Below are 16,104 nucleotides of genomic sequence, written 5' to 3'. Positions count from 1 at the left end.
CCCCCCCCCCCCATATTTCAGGTGTATGAGGAAATAATTTAGAGTCACTTTGTATACAAAAGATTTTTAGGGAGTTGTAATTCTTTAGCCAGGTCACAATTATCTTAACTTTTGGGAGAATTCAGAAGATGGTGACTTGTTCAGATACAGGATCACATAAGCGTCAAACCAGCCACCAAGCGTATGGCCTGGAATAATGCATGAGGAGACCCCTGGATCTGTTGTTCTGCAATGTATGTGACACCCTTTCTGTGCAAATTACCCAGATTCACTACATAGCAAAATACGTTCTCATGAAACTTGACTGGTATCATTGCTGTTGACTGCGAGAGTATGACTCATAACGACCCTGTGAACAAAAGACCTGAGACTTTCAGTAACTATGGTCATTTCCCATAGTTCATAGTTTTCAGAAGCATGTTGTTTAGGAAGTGGGCAGTATTCCTGCTTCCAGTATCTTCTGGATAGCAGTCTGATATTTTACACACAGTACCACCAAACTACACCTCTTCAATTTATTGCCCTCATGTTTCTTGCAAATTCTTCCATCTTTTGTTAAAAGCATCACTTCAAGCTGCTTCTGCCATCTCTGTGGTTTCGTTTTATTTTTTTATGGGAGCTCTGGTGGTAAGGAGCTGCACTGCAATCTTGAAGGCATGTGGTTCACGGCCAACAGCAGCTCAGGAGAGAAGGATCTGCAATCTTCTCCCCTGTGATTAACTGCCTCCGAAGACTCGTCAGAGGGTCAGCCATGGGACGCGAACATATAAAACAACAAGAACAAGAACAAGAACAACAACAACAACAACAACATGCTTTTTCCACAAGGGCCATCCATACTCCCTCTTACTCTATCACTCCTCTTCCAAACCTTGCTTAGACTGCAATCTCCAGAGGGTATAACCTTGGGGATAATCTTTAACTCCTTGTGTAACAGCCAGTGTATCACAGAATACCAAACACAAGAATAGCAGTTAAGCTACTGGTAGGAGTTCCTGTGTTAAAGCCCGAAAGAACCGTGAAGGTGAAACCGTTAAGAAACAGTTGGTTGTCTTTGTAACTTGCCTCAGAGGCTTCCCGGGCCTGCTTGCCCTGTAGATTTCAAGCTGCCGGACAAACGTCAGCTCGGCATCGTAGAGGACGACGTATCTGGGCTCGACTTCGTGGAGAACCCTCGTCAGAGCATAGGGGTCGCTGCACCCCAGGAGGGGGTGGATGATGGTGAGGGGCTCTTTCAGGATTCCGTATGCAGCATCGGAAGACAGGTTCAGATCAAAGTCTTCATGCTTGACGTCGTCCAGGCCGCTGTCCTGGCTGCTGCTTACTTCTCTGTGATACTCCTCCGCCACCCCCTCCTCACCTTCCTGTTCTTCCGACTTGCCCATCATCTGGGTTAAAGTCAACTTCCGTTTTTTCTTTTTGAGCCTTCTTTCTTTGGTAGAAGCCTTCTCTTTGTTTTGGGGGTCTTTGGCGGCTCTTTTGTTGGATTTCATAATTCTCTTGGAGTGGTCCTCCTTCCTAATTTTCATCCACACGTCTTCGGCTTTGCTGTCCTTCTCAAAGGTTTTCCTGTAGAGCCTCAGGAGAAAGGCCTCCGCTCCAGTGGTGATATACTCCCTCAGCTGGGAGCATGTCCGGTCATCACTCGCACAAATAAGCACTTGACCTGGAATTAGAAAACAACCCCGTGTCACTATTAACCTCATTTGCCTCCCTACTCCTCAGTGGGCCCCTTGCCCAGAGAAGGACGACAGCATTACCCCTTACCAGATTTACAAATGCTTAAAATCTGTTTTAGAAGCTTATCGGACATGTTCACTTCTCTGGCAGAATTACTTAAATCTTCTAAATAAACAAACTTGAAGTCAGTTATATTTAGAGTCTTACGAAAATACATATAGTCATGTAGATTAGATTTTAAAAAAAGCTCTTTTTGATGGAAAAATTTTCCAGAGGATCATATGTACCAAAACAAATTCCAAATAGATTACAGAGTCAAATGCTAAATAGCTAATCTTTTTCTTTCTTTTTTTTTTTAAAGTAACTGTTTTCAGGGAGCTCTGGTGGTCTAATGGCAAGAAGCTGCACTGCAGTCCCAGAGGTGTGCGGTTTGAATTCACCAGATGCTCTGCTGGAGAAGGAGGGGCAATCTCCTCCTTTACCAGTCAGATCTGATTTCACGGTACACACAAAAATATTTTTTTAAAAAAAGTAACTGTTCTCCATCTCTCTACACAAATCGCTGCACAGAGTTGGAATCGACTCCTGGTTGACCCTTCAGCAGGTGTTTGGAGGCTGTAAATCAGATGGGAGGAGATGATCCACCTTTCCTCCTGGGAGCCACGAGTGGATTTGAACTTCCAGAGGTGCTGCCTTTGGGCTAGAGCCCTATGGACTACACAACCAGAGCTTCCTTTTATCATCCTAGACATAAATGATTTTCAAAGTTTAAAAACAATGCAAGAAGTCTCAAGAGACTGTTAGATTAGTGGCTATAAGGATAAAAAAAAGTCAAAGAAAATGAACTTATGCAACACCTATGACCAACTTTCATATCTTTACTATATAAAAAGCTGAGAAACCGAGGACATGAGCTAAACAGGCAAAGGATAATAAGGCAATTCATAAAAGGACAAATGCATATGAGAAACATCGAGCCTCGCCACACGACAGAATAAAAATGTGTTCATAATTTTCTATTAAATTGGTATTTATGTCCTCTAGAAAATAGAGATTCATGCTGTTAGTACAATTTAGAAAACACAATTTTATGACTATAAAAGGTATCTTTGAGGACAGATGTTCAGATATTTAAAATAGGCAAAAATTGCTCATTCAGTATTGTAGAGTCAATTAAAAAACAGCTATCTAGAGAGTCAACTTTCTCTTCTTTCTGCCAAGTGGACTCTGTTTCACAATAAAATTTTCTGCTTCAACATCTGTTTAAATTAGTTGTGTGTATATTTTAACTTTATCAAAGGTGTAGCAACAGCTTACAGAGTTAAACAATTTGACATGGCTTGTGATAAAAAGGATGTATGTTATAATTTTTAGCTTAATAGTTGGCGTTAGACTTACTGTGCTAATCTGCGAGCATACCCGAGTTTAAAGAGAACCCCAAGCCAAACCCAAAGCTGCAGAGTCAACTCCACTCCTTGTAATCCTTCACCAGGTTTCTCTGACTGTAAAGTCTTAAAGAGACGAGACCATTTCATCTTTCTCCCGCGGAGCAGAAGGCAGGAGGCTCAGACTGTCAACCTTTCAGTTTGCCAATCTTTTGATTAGGAAACCACCACTTAGCCTGGCTCTGCCCCCAGGGCAACTTGTTAACAGAGAAAGGCCTTAGAATTTGCATCTTTTCTCTAGGGACTGGTCAGTGTCACTCCACAGAAGGGTTTGGCCTTCGCTGGAAATATCTTGCTAAGAAAATGAAACAGAAGACCCATTTTGTTGAGTAACGTTGAGTCAGAACCGACACATAGCTGACCCTCTAGCGGATTTTTTCAGAGATAATTAATCACATGGGAGGAGACTGCCCATCCTTCTCCCATGGAGCAGCTAGCTGGTGGGCTCAAACTGTGTGCCTTCAGGACTGCAGCGCAGCTTCTTCCCACTAGGCCACCAAAGTTCTTTTAGGGATTCTAGATCTAAGTCTAATGAATGTAAAGAAGGAGATAAATGGAATCATTAAATAAAAATCTGGGAGAGAATCTAGCCAGTGAAAAACCCATTTTCATGACCTTGTAATGATTCTACGAGGACACACTCGGGCCAAATGGAAAGGGGACATTGGGACCCCAAAGCTCATTTGGCATTTCTTCATCATGTAGAAATAAAATTATGAGTTATTTTAAAAGAGCTAGTGAAAAAGAATCCTTATTCATGAGGTAGGACTAGAAGGCAAACGTCATCACATCGTTTTTTTTTTTTTCTATAATTATATTTTATTAATTTTCATAAACATTTACAGAGATTTTGGGCTTCCACTCATTCATTGTTGCTATCACATCGTTTTATCCTACCTGGACCACCAAGGGCTTCACTCTCCTTGTTTTCGGCTTCAATTTCTTTGAGCACTTCCGTGAGGGCTTCCCACTTTGGGCTGCTTTCTAAAACCAGCTCCTTTTTTGTTTCTGTAGAGAACGAAGAGACAGTCTCACTCCATATGCTAATATACATGCACTCTACAAGCTTTTTTTAACTTGAAGCAACAGTAAAAGTATCATTCATTCCACAAGCCCATTCCACTGAATATTATTCATGTTAGATGAAAGGCACTAAGATACCATACACAGTCACTAAGACAATGATTCTGGGTTGTCAACTGTTACCCTACAGAGACTGCTACATGTAGTAATCAGTACAGAATAATAGTATTCACTTCCGAAATCTACATGGTTTTCAGTCTTAATATAGATAGACATGAACAACAATTTTTTTTTAAATTTTTATTATTTTGTGTGCGTGTACCGTCAAATCAGATCTGACAGGTACAGGAGGATATTGCTCCTCCTTCTCTGGCAGAGCATCTGGTGGATTCGAACCGTGTACCTCTGGGATTGCAGTGCAGCTTCTTGCCACTAGGCCACCAGAACTCCCCTAACAATTTTTTGAGTAGTAGTGCATTATGTTATAAACTATGCCACCAGAGCTCCTTAACTATCAACTTTTTATTTCTATATGTTCTTTGGGAGCTCTGGTGGATGTGCCAACAACCCAAAGGCATGCAGTTCGAATCCACCAGCAGCTCCACAGGAGAAAGGTTGGCAATCTTCTCCATTGTCCTTTACTGTCTCTTAGAAAGCTCCTGAAGCATCAGTTATGAATTGGTTCCAACTCAATGGTACACAACAACTTTATGTACTGAAGCATATGTACTTATTTTGAAACAGACCTTTGAACTATGCAAGAAGCAAGAAATCATCCTTTTTAATCTCCTCCTGTGCAATTAACTACCTCTGAAAACCCACTGTAGGGTCATCTACGAGTCAGTTCCAACTCGACAGCACAAAACACTACAGCTAGACAAATAATGAAATGAGGCAATCCATGTCCATTTCAGTCTAGTGTTCAGATTCATGTTCTTTAAAAGTAAAAAGAGACATTAAAAAACACTAGCTGGTGCTAAAGAGTGTAATTATTTTGAAGTTAAATAACAATAATAAAAAAAATCTATAGTTTGTACGAAGCATTAAGAATACTCTTCCTTTGTACTTGGTATGTGTTTTCTGGAATTTCCTAGTAATGGATTTCAAGACCTGATAAAAGAATACATTTAACATACGTTATTAAAATGTCTATTAGGGCCTGTTCAGTGTCACTCCACAGAAGAGTCCAGGAGTCACTGGAAAGATCTTTCTGAGGTAATAAAACAGCAAGACCCATTAGCTCTGCACTTAGGGGTTCTGGATCTGAAGCCTAATTAAGTGTACATATGGGGAATTGCTGGTTCATTAACTAGTCCTGAGAAACACCCCAAGCAGTGGAAAAAACCCCATCTTCATGCCTTTACAAGGACTCCACCAGGACACGCCACCAGGACAACGCTGTATGTGACAGCACCCACTCTCTGGTACAGACAGCGGCCCTCCCTCGGGTCTGAGGCTCTAAAGCATATAGGGGAGAGGCCACAGACTTAAACTGTGGAGATGTGCTGTCCTGGGGTGAGCGGTGTGACCTGCTACAGATTATGCCCCCAGACTCTGCACCACACGCAAATGTGCATTTTATAGGTGAGCACACATTCTTCAGAGAGATTTTAGATTACACTTGTAGTTGATAAGCATTTCCATGCCAGTGAAATAAGAACTTAGAGCCACAAGATACCTTGTCCTTCTTTAATCTCTGTGCTCTCAGACAATTTGCTTTTTTTACTCATTTTGGCATCTGGAACATGATAAACCCTCGCTCGAGCATTGACGAACATTGAGGTACTGGAGTCAAGAAACAGCCAACCTAATAGAACAAGGGAAAAATAAACCAAGCCTTTAACTGGAATGAATTTATTACAATTAATTTTAAACAATCTTTGGTGGTTGGTTCTAAGACTTATAAACACAACGAGCTAGCATCTTGTTTTCTTACCAACGGCACCCTCCCCTAACATGGGGGCCCTCCTCGCTGCCAAGCTTGGCCAGGGGTTTTCCAAATGTGGGCCACACGCCCCTAAAGGTCCTGGTCTCCAAGACTCTTTGAGGGGACTTCAAAGTGAAAACTCTTTTCATAATAATATTAGACACCAATTGTCTGTTTCCACTATGTTGACATATCCACTGATGGTACAGACGTAACGGTGGGTAGCACTCCGGGGGCCTTAGCACAATTCAAGACAGTGGTAACAATCTGTACGGACAATGAGTGTACTCTTCACTGCCATGCAGCTGGAGTTCAACAAGGTCCCTGATGAAATAACAGAAATGCCCGACCGTATTACATCTTTAACCTGCACTAGGTATCTTTCTAGTATTTGGTGGGAGAGAATGGCAAGTACACACGAGGCACTTTCGCTGCATATCAAAGGACAACGAAGGCCTCGAGGAAGCACACTTGTGGGACTGGCGTGAGCTCTGCGGAACGAGTCACTTTCCCCCCATGGAACGACCTATTTAACTGAAAGAACAATAGTCAGAAAAGCCAGGGTCATTCATTCCTGGGTATTTCAAAGATATTTTCCTGAAAATGAACAAACTATTTGTTGCCATTGATAAAAATCTAGCTCTCAAGGGAAAGTAAATTTTGTAAAATTTGTTATCTGCCACCATGTGCCTGGCATGTCCCAAAAGAGACTTTTCTGTTATGATTAGCGGAGACACTAACACATCTGGTTTTTAACATATATTAATAGCAACACAGATCAACATTTGGAGAATCTGCTTAACTCAGTGAAGTAGTATTTTTCCAAATGACTGATACAGGATACTAAAAAAAAAACAAAAAAACAAACGCAAAACATATAAAGTTAAAGAGTATACTAACATTACAAAATAGATAACTGAATTTTAACGAAATCAGAATCAGAAGAGGAAAAGTTCACTTATATGCTTTAGATTCTACACCGTGATTAATCTGTATAAAACTTGTCAAAGTTTGTAAAAAATCTAAATATTCAATACTGATCTAACCTACACCTTCCTAAAGACATATGTGTATGACATCAGATCATCTTTATATTCTTCAATCAAAATAATGTATCACACCCAATTAAATGCAGATGCAGTATTATTAGATTATTAAATTATACATTTAAGAGATTTAAAAAGATATAAAACAATGCTGTTGTACTGTCAAGTCGGAATTGACATAAACACACACATACATACATATACACACACACGATTTACAGAAACAGTTTCTGGCTAAGTCACTTTTATAAGACTGTGAAGGGAATCCCATGGTTGAGAACCATTAGGCTCAACTAGCCCTCTGCACTATGATTTTCCTATCAGTCTAGCGCCGTCCCACACACTGTGGGCATGTCACCAGTAAGGGCTAGTCCTTGGAGAAGTACATCATGCCTGAAAGGGTGGAGGGACAGCACTGGAGAGGAAGACTCCAGATGAGAGGGACTGACACAGTAACTGGGATAATGGAGTAATTGTTAAAGCGTGTTGGAGACAGATTGGCTCAGGATATGGGCAGGGTTCAGAGCTAACGTATGTAGGGTATGAGTCATAGTCAACTTGACGGAACATAACAATAACAACAACAACAACAAACAACAACAACAACAACTCCTCATTAGTCCCTGGCACTTGAGCTTATGAAGTCTCATACTTTTTGTGGTTTCTGTGGGGAAAAAGGAATTTTAAGTCAACAACTAACCTTTCTTTCAGAATCCAACCTATTCCTAAACTGGGAACGGCCTGTACTATAGAGTCTTTTCTAGAAATAAAGTGGCTGGGAATGGATATGAATATTTATTATTACACAGAACAGAAGTTAAGTAGGCGGAAACATTAGCTATCAATAAAACCGACCTCCTTGTGGTATGAACATAAAACATAATTTGGAGTCTTAGTACAGCACGCAGTTTAATATAGCACTCCCCACACCTGAGTCTCCTACAAAATCTGACACTTTACTCAAACCTGTGCAGGGAATTATGTATGTATTTTTATCTCCCACCTGAATTTTGACCAAAAGCCTTCTCAGTTGCTCTCAAAGACTCCAGAAGATTAAGAAATGTGACACAGTCGTACTGAGAGAGATACTGAAGCAAAGTTCGTAATATCTTCAAGTCCTGGACCAAGGATTTAGTCTTGGCTCCAAGCTGGTGCCACAGAGGATCCAAGTAGTGGCGGATTGTCTAAAAGAAGAATAGAAGAAGTTGGTACGGCTGAAATATATTCAATACATAAAGCATATTCTTTTTTTAATGGGGATTTTAGTGAAAGTTAACAAAGAGATTGGTTTTCATTCACACACATTTTCCTCCACCCCTCCCCAATTCACTCTGTAATGTTTGTCGTATTCCAGACTTCTAATTGTCAGACACATAATCTATCCATTCTCCTGCTCTCCCGCACCCTGTATCCATCCTATTGTTATAACAGTGGTCTTACGCAGTATTTGCCCTTTTGTAGCAGACAAATTTTACTCAGTATAATGTCTTCCAGGTGCATCTTTAATACATATTATTCTACCCCAAGCCATCATCCCTCAAGAAGTAACAGAAAATTTCAGCTCACAAAATCTTATTAAAAATGTTTAGTTTTTCAAATGTAAGGAAGAGACTCTTGCTATCAGAGATGCTTCTGATCAAGTCAACTAAAAATCACATTATTATTTGAGAAAGAAGAGGTCTGTCTGATAAACAGTAATCAGTATTTGTAACTTGGATGGATAAAAATATCTGAGCTACAGAGACCATGGAGCAGGGGATGTAAACCAGATAAACCAGATTTGACATCTGGTGTCAAATTAAGTAAAACTGTACTTAATATGGAGATGTTGAAGTTTTTGAAAATGAAAGATTCACGGTGGTAGTGGGAATATTTGTTAAATTAAAAATTGTCTAAGCATCAATATTTTTAAGATCTTAAAACATGGCTGACAACAAGTGAGCTTTATATAATTGTTCAGTTTGTGCCACCAGAGACTCCTATATACTATGTGATCATTTTATACATTTACAGCTGTATGTCTGCTCAGGTGTAGATTGTAATACACTCAAATTTCCACAAACCGATTCTGTATATAAAAAGTACTCTTATGTGGTTTTATACCCAAAATTTAACACTCAGTAGGAATAATTTTGGATGGCTATGAAATTTACTGTCCAAACTGGATAACTGTAAACATGAAAAGAGATGCTATGAAGAATTACTACAGGACAAGAAGCAGAGATGGGGGTCATCCTAGACAAATGGAACTTTAACTGCATGCGGTTCTAGCAAGATCTTCTGCAAATCCTTATAATAAGAGGCAAGTTACAACTACATTAAGATTTGTTACTAAGAAAATATCTACCTAAAACACTTGACTTTACTAGCTAGGGGATGATAAACAGCAATTCAGAACAAAATGTTACTGTTGTTGTTAGGTGCCTCGAGTTGAGTACGACTTGTAACAATCCTATGAACAAAAGATCTGAATCCTGTTCTATCCTGTCATCCTCTCACTTCCTGACACACTAGAGTCCACTGCAGCAGTCACCGTGTTAATTCCCTTGGTTGAGGGTCTTTCTCTCTTTTGCTGACCCTCCACCCTTCCCAGCATCATGTCCTTCTCCAAGGAACTGCCCCTCCTAGCAACATGCCCAAAGTATGTGAGGTGAAGCCTCATCATTCTTGGCTCCAAAGAGCACTCTGTCAGCACCCTCTCCAAGACATAGCTGTTTGTTCTCTTGGCCGTCCATGGGATGTTCTCCAACACCACAGCTCAAAGGTGTCAATTCTTTTGCTGTCATCTTTATTCACTGTCCAGCTCTCAGATGCATAGCAAGTGATCAGAAAGATTACGGCCTCAGATGCACCTTAGTCTTTAAACTGACATCACTACTCCTCAATAATTTGGAAAGGTCCCTAACTGCAGATTTTCCCAGCGCAATGCATCTCCTTATCCTGCTGGTACCAAGGGTAAGCTATTTCTTTTTTTTCCCCTAGGAATATATTCATTCTATGAAAAGAACTGTGTTTTTTTCCTTTTTTGTATCGGCAGAATGTTAAATGATCCAGCAAGTATTAAAAGAAGATGGAAAGAATATACTGAGTCACTGTATCAAAAGGAATTGGAAGACACAAAAGAATTTCATGAAACAACATATGAGCAAGAGCCTATGGTGATGAAAGAAGAAGTTCAGGCTGCTTTGAAGGAAATGGCAAAAAATAAGGCTCCAGGAATAGATGGTATACCAATTGACATATTTCAGTTAACAGATGCTGCCCTGGACGTGCTCACCAAGTTGTGCCAAGAAATCTGGAGAACAACCACTTGGCCAACTGACTGGAAGAGATCGATATTTGTTCCTATCCCAAAGAAAGGTGACCCAACAGAATGTGGAAACTACAGAACAATCTCACTGATTTCACATACAAGCAAGATTTTACTGAAGATTATCCAAAAACGACTGGAACAGCACATCAAGAGAGAACTACCAGAAGTCCAGGCTGGGTTTAGAAGGGGTTGTGGCACTAGAGATATTGTAAGCTGATGTTAGATGGATCTTGGCTGAAAGCAGGGAATACCAGAGGAATGTCTATCTGTGTTTCATTGACTATGCAAAGGCATGTGACTGTGTAGATCATAACAAACTACGGCTGACTCTGAGAAGAATGGGAATCCCAGAACACTTGATCGTTCTAATGCGAAACTTATACTTGGACCAGGAGGCAGTCGTCAGAACAGAGCAAGGGAACACTGCATGGTTCAAAATTGGGAAGGGTGTATGCCAGGGATGCATCCTGTCTCCATACCTTTTCAACCTATATGCAGAACAGATTATCCGGGAGGCTGGGCTCTATGAGGAGAAATGTGGGGTCAAGATTGGTGGATGATTTATCAACAATCTGCGTTATGCAGATGACACAACCCTGCTTGCTGAAACTGAAGAAGACCTGAAGCGTCTGCTGCAGAGTGTCAAGGACTGCAGCCTCCAATATGGATTGAGGCTCAATGTCAAGAAGACAAAGATTCTCACCACTGGACCAATTGGCAGCATCAGGATGGATGGTGAAGAGATTGAGATTGTACACAGCTTTAGTTTGCTTGGCTCCATAGTCAACAGTCTTGGCACCAGCAGCCAGGAAATTAAAAGGCGCATTGCCATGGGAAAGTCTGCTGTTAGGGACCTCTCCAAAGTACTGAAGAGCAATGGCGTCTCTCTGGAGACTAAGGTGCGTCTGATACAGGCCATGGTCTTCGCAATCACTTGTTATGCATCAGAGAGTTGGACAATGACCAAGGAGGATAGAAGGAGAACTGATGCCTTTGAGCTGTGGTGCTGGAGAAGAGTATTGAGAATACCATGGACTGCTAGGAAAACAAACAGATTTGTCCTGGAAAGGGTTAAACCGGGTGGCTCCTTGGAGGCAAGGATTCTGAGGCTCCGTCTAACATACTTTGGACATGTTGTGAGGAGAGACTGGTCCTTGGAGAGGGACATCATGCTTGGGAGGGTGGAGGGACGGCGCAGGAGTGGAAGGCCTTCTATGAGGTGGATTGATTCAGTGACTGGGATAATTGGGACGGGAGTGTCGGAGACAGCGCGATTGGCACAGGACAGAGCGGAGTTTAGGGCTACTGTACATAGGGTCGCTATGAGTCGCAAGCTACTCGACAGCACATAACAACAACATGTGCTACATTATGTCTAAGCATTAAGGGACTGAATTCACGAAACTAAGTGTTTCTATCAGTATTTCACAGTAAATGGACTTTCTGAAAGAAATCAATAACCTGATGAGAGGAACGAAGAATCAGAATTTTCTGTTTTTACATCGCTAAGACTAATTTGCAGCTGCAAAGAGACAGGAACTTAAAATGCCAAAATATTAAACAAAAAGCAGTCTGAATTATTATTTTTTTTTAAATAAGACCAGTATTTTCTGGATCCACAATTAAAATTTAGATATTTGCCTATCCGTATTAATGATGTTTTATGACTTTAAAAAAACCAATGAGAATAACACTTCCTTGATCAAAGTTCTTACCATATTCCCAATTTGTACAGTAATTTTAGAGAGCTTGCTATCTTCACTAATGAGATCTCACTAAACTTATTCCCCCAAAAAGAGATAATTAATATGCAGTTATGAGGTATTCTTATGCAAAACTCTCCTGCCTGAAGCTATTCCAATGTAATTTAAGAGGAAAAAAAGAATTATTTATCCATCTCTTAATTATAGTTAAAATAATCACTTATTGCACAATTAAAAAAGCACAGTTCTGATTATACAACAACCCACATAATATTTTACTAAAAAATCATTACTTTTTAGCACACCAAAGGTATATTTTAAATAACTTCCAAGTTAATTCTAAAATAACAATACATTTCTATTAACAACACTGCAACTACTAAAATAACTTGCATTTCTTCTAACGACAGTCTAATAAACCACACTTAGACTAGAATAAAAGTACCTTGTCGAAAGGTTTCCCAATGGCGTTCTCTAAAGATAAATCTTCTACTTCGAGCGACGGGTTGTGGCACTTGAGCTCCCTCAGGCAAGCATTCAAAATGTCCAGCACAGCGGTCTGTATTGCAAGCATGGCAGGCGTCATGGAAACATGAATTTCTACAACTTCAGGCTTGTGCTGCTCTAAAAATGAGTGTACTGCTACATGGAACCTGGAGAGACAAAGAGCTTTCCAGTTATTTTCTAATGTGTCCACAGTTAGTTGAGTCTTGGCTGAATAGTCTCAGTTGTTTTTGTAAATGCAATTATGACACAAACAAAATGGAAAGCACCACGACAACGTCCTCAAGAACACGTCTCACTTTAAGGAACAGAAGTATTACTCTAAGATCAGCAGACTCCGGCCTGGGCCAATCTTGCCCATTTTTCTAAGTAATGGTATTGGAATACAGCTGCACTCCCTTCATTTAACTTCACCTACAGCCCAATGTCGGCTTGCAGGCTGCAACAGTAAAACCAAATAGTTGCCACAGTCCTCAGAGTCTTTAAAGGCCAAAATATCGACTATCTGGCCTTTTACAGAGAAAAGTTTGCTGGTCTCCGAAATAAGGTAGAAAGAAGAAAGGAAAAAGATGACAGCGACTACCTTTAATTGACTAATAGCTGATCCTTCAGAGAATTTTGGAGCCTGGAAACATCAAGGGAGATGATCTGTCTTCCTCCCATGGAGCCTTGGGGGGTGTGTGTGTGTAGAGGTGCAATCTTTGTTTGGGTGTGAGGGAGAAGGAAAGAGAGAGGAAGAAAGAAAGGGGAAAGAAGGAGGGGGAAGGGAGATGGAAAGGGAGAGGGAGGGGAGACGGAGAAGAGAGGGAGGGGATGGGAGAGGGAGAGGGAGAGGGACAGGGAGAGGAGATAAAGAGCGCCACCAGAGACGCAGCCTTTGGGTTAGAAGCCCCATAGACCAGGCAACCAGAGCTTCGGGTCTTTAAACAACAGAATCAAAATACATATTGACATGAGTTGCAAAAAAATGTTTTAAAATGGAAACCTTAAAAAAAAAAAGGAAACCTTAGGTTCTTGCTAGAAATTCACAGAAATTCCTCAAAGTTTTCTGTTTTATTTCCCTACAGGTAATTTTCACGATGGAAGTACGTGCTTTAGATAATAACTCTGTAGTTTGTCTAAAGCTGGCTCAAACCTTCCCCCACCCAAAAAAAAAATTAGATCTGTGAGGGGGCAAGAAAGACACTTTTGGTAAATTTGATGAACTACAAGCAAATAGTTTATCAGGCCCCTTTCAATTTCTAAAAGAAGGGGGGGAAATCACAAATAGAGACATCATGTATTTTTCTTTTATACTTGGACAGATCTGTTACACCTGACTGTCGTTAGGTACCATTGAGCCATAACTCACAGTAACCCTATGAACAACTATCTATAAACTCAGATAGTTTATCTATCTATAAAAAGATAGATTTGAAGGGAGCCTTGGTGGCCTAATGGCAAGAAGTTGCACTGCAATCCCAGAAGTACGTGGTTCGAATCCACCAGATGCTCCGCTGGAGAAAGGAGGGGCAATCTCCTCCTGTACCAGTCAGATCCAATTTGATGGTATACAAACACAAAATAATAATTAAAAAAAAAAAAAAAAAAAGATCTGAACCATGTCCTACTATCTCTGATCTGTGTCAGTCTATCTTGTTGGGGTCTTCCTTTCTTTCCCTGACCCTTCACGTTCCCCAACATGAAATTTTTTTTCAAGGACTGGCGCCTTCCTGACATCATACATCTGGCAAGCATCTATCACCGGGTAAAACCAAATTAAGATTAAATGACAGCTGACATTTTCATAGAATTTCGTTACATAACGCTCCTTAAGATTTACCTTGGCCACAGATAGAGCTTCCTTACAAAGAGATTCCGCATCACTCTTTCCACGTGGCAAAAGCCAGTATCAAAGGCAACGGCGTTGTCCGTGAAAGCTTTAATGAAACCACGTTTGTTTTTCTGGCGGAAGAGGCGCAAGATGAAGGCTTCTTGACAGGAGTCAATTATTCGGTGAGCTCTATACACCAGGATGCCTGAGGGGAAAACGTAAATTCAATGACAGAACACACAAGGCCCTTTCATGCTTATTGTCTTTTCATCCACTCAAACCAACCAACCTATACATCTATACATTTTTTCCTATGTAGCTACTTGAACATAAACATGGCTGGGCATAGTTCTAGCTTTGGGATATAGCCAAGCACGAGACAGACACAAATCCATGTCCTCATGGAACTTAGAATAGCTGCTCAGTATGTTAGAAGGGGGAAAGGAGAAAATTAAATCACAGGACAGGGAGTGTGGAGGAGAGGCAAAACTCATGGAAACGCTTGGAAAGTGAAGGAGGGGAAGACTCTCAAGTACATGGATTGACAGAGTAACTGCAGCAATGGGTTCAAGTATATCAGAGCTGAGTAGGATGGCCCAGGATAGGACAGGTTCAGAGCCACTGTTCATAGGGTCACGATGAGTTGTGGTTGGCTTGATGGCACTTAATAACAACAATAACAACAACATCTCCTTTGGAGTGGCTGGTGGGTTCAAACTACCCACCTTCTGGCTAGCAGCTGAGCTCTTTAATCACTGTGCCACTACGAGCTGGCTTGTAGAAGGGTTTGCAAATTTTGGAAAAGGGAGCCTCATTCTTGGATCAAACATTCAATTTTTCCAGGACAATGATTCTCAGAACGTTAGACTTAAATCTAGTCAGTTACCTTATATATATTTGCTATACTTTACTGGCTGAATGTAAAGAATACCAGAAGAATGTCTATTTGTGCTTTATTGACTATGCAAAGACATTTGACTGTGTGGATCGTAACAAGTTATGGCGACCACTGAGAAGAGTGGGAACCCCAGAGCACTTAATTGTGCTTATGTGAAACCTATATGGAGACTAAGAGGCTGTTGTGTGAACTGAGCAATGGAACAGTATCTGGTTTAAAATTAAGAAGGGAGTGTATCAGGGTTGTAAGTCTCTCTCCATACCTATTCAATCTGTATGCCAAGCAAATGATTCAAGAAGTTGGATTTTATGAAGAAGAAGGTGGCATCAGGATCAGAAAAAGACTCATCAATAATCTGTATTATGAGGATGACACAACATTGCTTGCTGTAAGTGTGGAGGACTTGAAGCATTTTTTGTGGGAGGTCAAAGAATACAGTCTTCAATATGGATTGTATCTCAATGACAAGAAAACAAAAATTCTCATCTCTGGACCAACAGGTAACATCATGATAGATGGAGAAAACACTGAAGCTATCAACAGCTTCATCTTACTTGGATCCACAATCAATACCCTTGGTATTAACAGTCAAGAAATCAGGCGATGGGGAGCTCTGGTGGCCTAGTGGTAAGGAGCTGCAACTACAATCCCAGAGGCACGCGGTTCGAATCCACCAGATGCTCTGCCCGGGAAGGAGGGACAATCTCCTCCTGTACCAGTCAGATCTGATTTGACGGTACACTCACACAAAA

The 16,104-nt window shown here is 40.8% G+C and overlaps 1 protein-coding gene across 1 annotated transcript in view; it reads right to left on the bottom strand.

Moving 5' to 3' along the window:
• Positions 1 to 16,104, bottom strand: part of ERCC4 (excision repair cross-complementing rodent repair deficiency, complementation group 4) — a 44,324-nt gene that overhangs the window by 20,549 nt on the left and 7,671 nt on the right. Inside the window, exons 3-8 of the mRNA XM_006894496.1 lie at positions 14,464 to 14,659; positions 12,583 to 12,790; positions 8,125 to 8,305; positions 5,827 to 5,955; positions 4,023 to 4,133; positions 1,066 to 1,666 (exon numbers count right to left, since the gene is read on the bottom strand). Coding sequence (XP_006894558.1) covers positions 1,066 to 1,666; positions 4,023 to 4,133; positions 5,827 to 5,955; positions 8,125 to 8,305; positions 12,583 to 12,790; positions 14,464 to 14,659 — 1,426 coding nt within the window. The remainder of the gene's footprint in view (positions 1 to 1,065; positions 1,667 to 4,022; positions 4,134 to 5,826; positions 5,956 to 8,124; positions 8,306 to 12,582; positions 12,791 to 14,463; positions 14,660 to 16,104) is intronic.

The sequence above is a fragment of the Elephantulus edwardii genome, unplaced genomic scaffold (genome assembly GCF_000299155.1).
Source record: "Elephantulus edwardii isolate Elephantulus edwardi_28Jun2011 unplaced genomic scaffold, EleEdw1.0 scaffold00145, whole genome shotgun sequence".
Classification (NCBI taxonomy): domain Eukaryota; kingdom Metazoa; phylum Chordata; class Mammalia; order Macroscelidea; family Macroscelididae; genus Elephantulus; species Elephantulus edwardii.
Note: the sequence above shows the minus strand (reverse complement) of the source record. Positions and strands in the feature narration are given on the sequence as shown.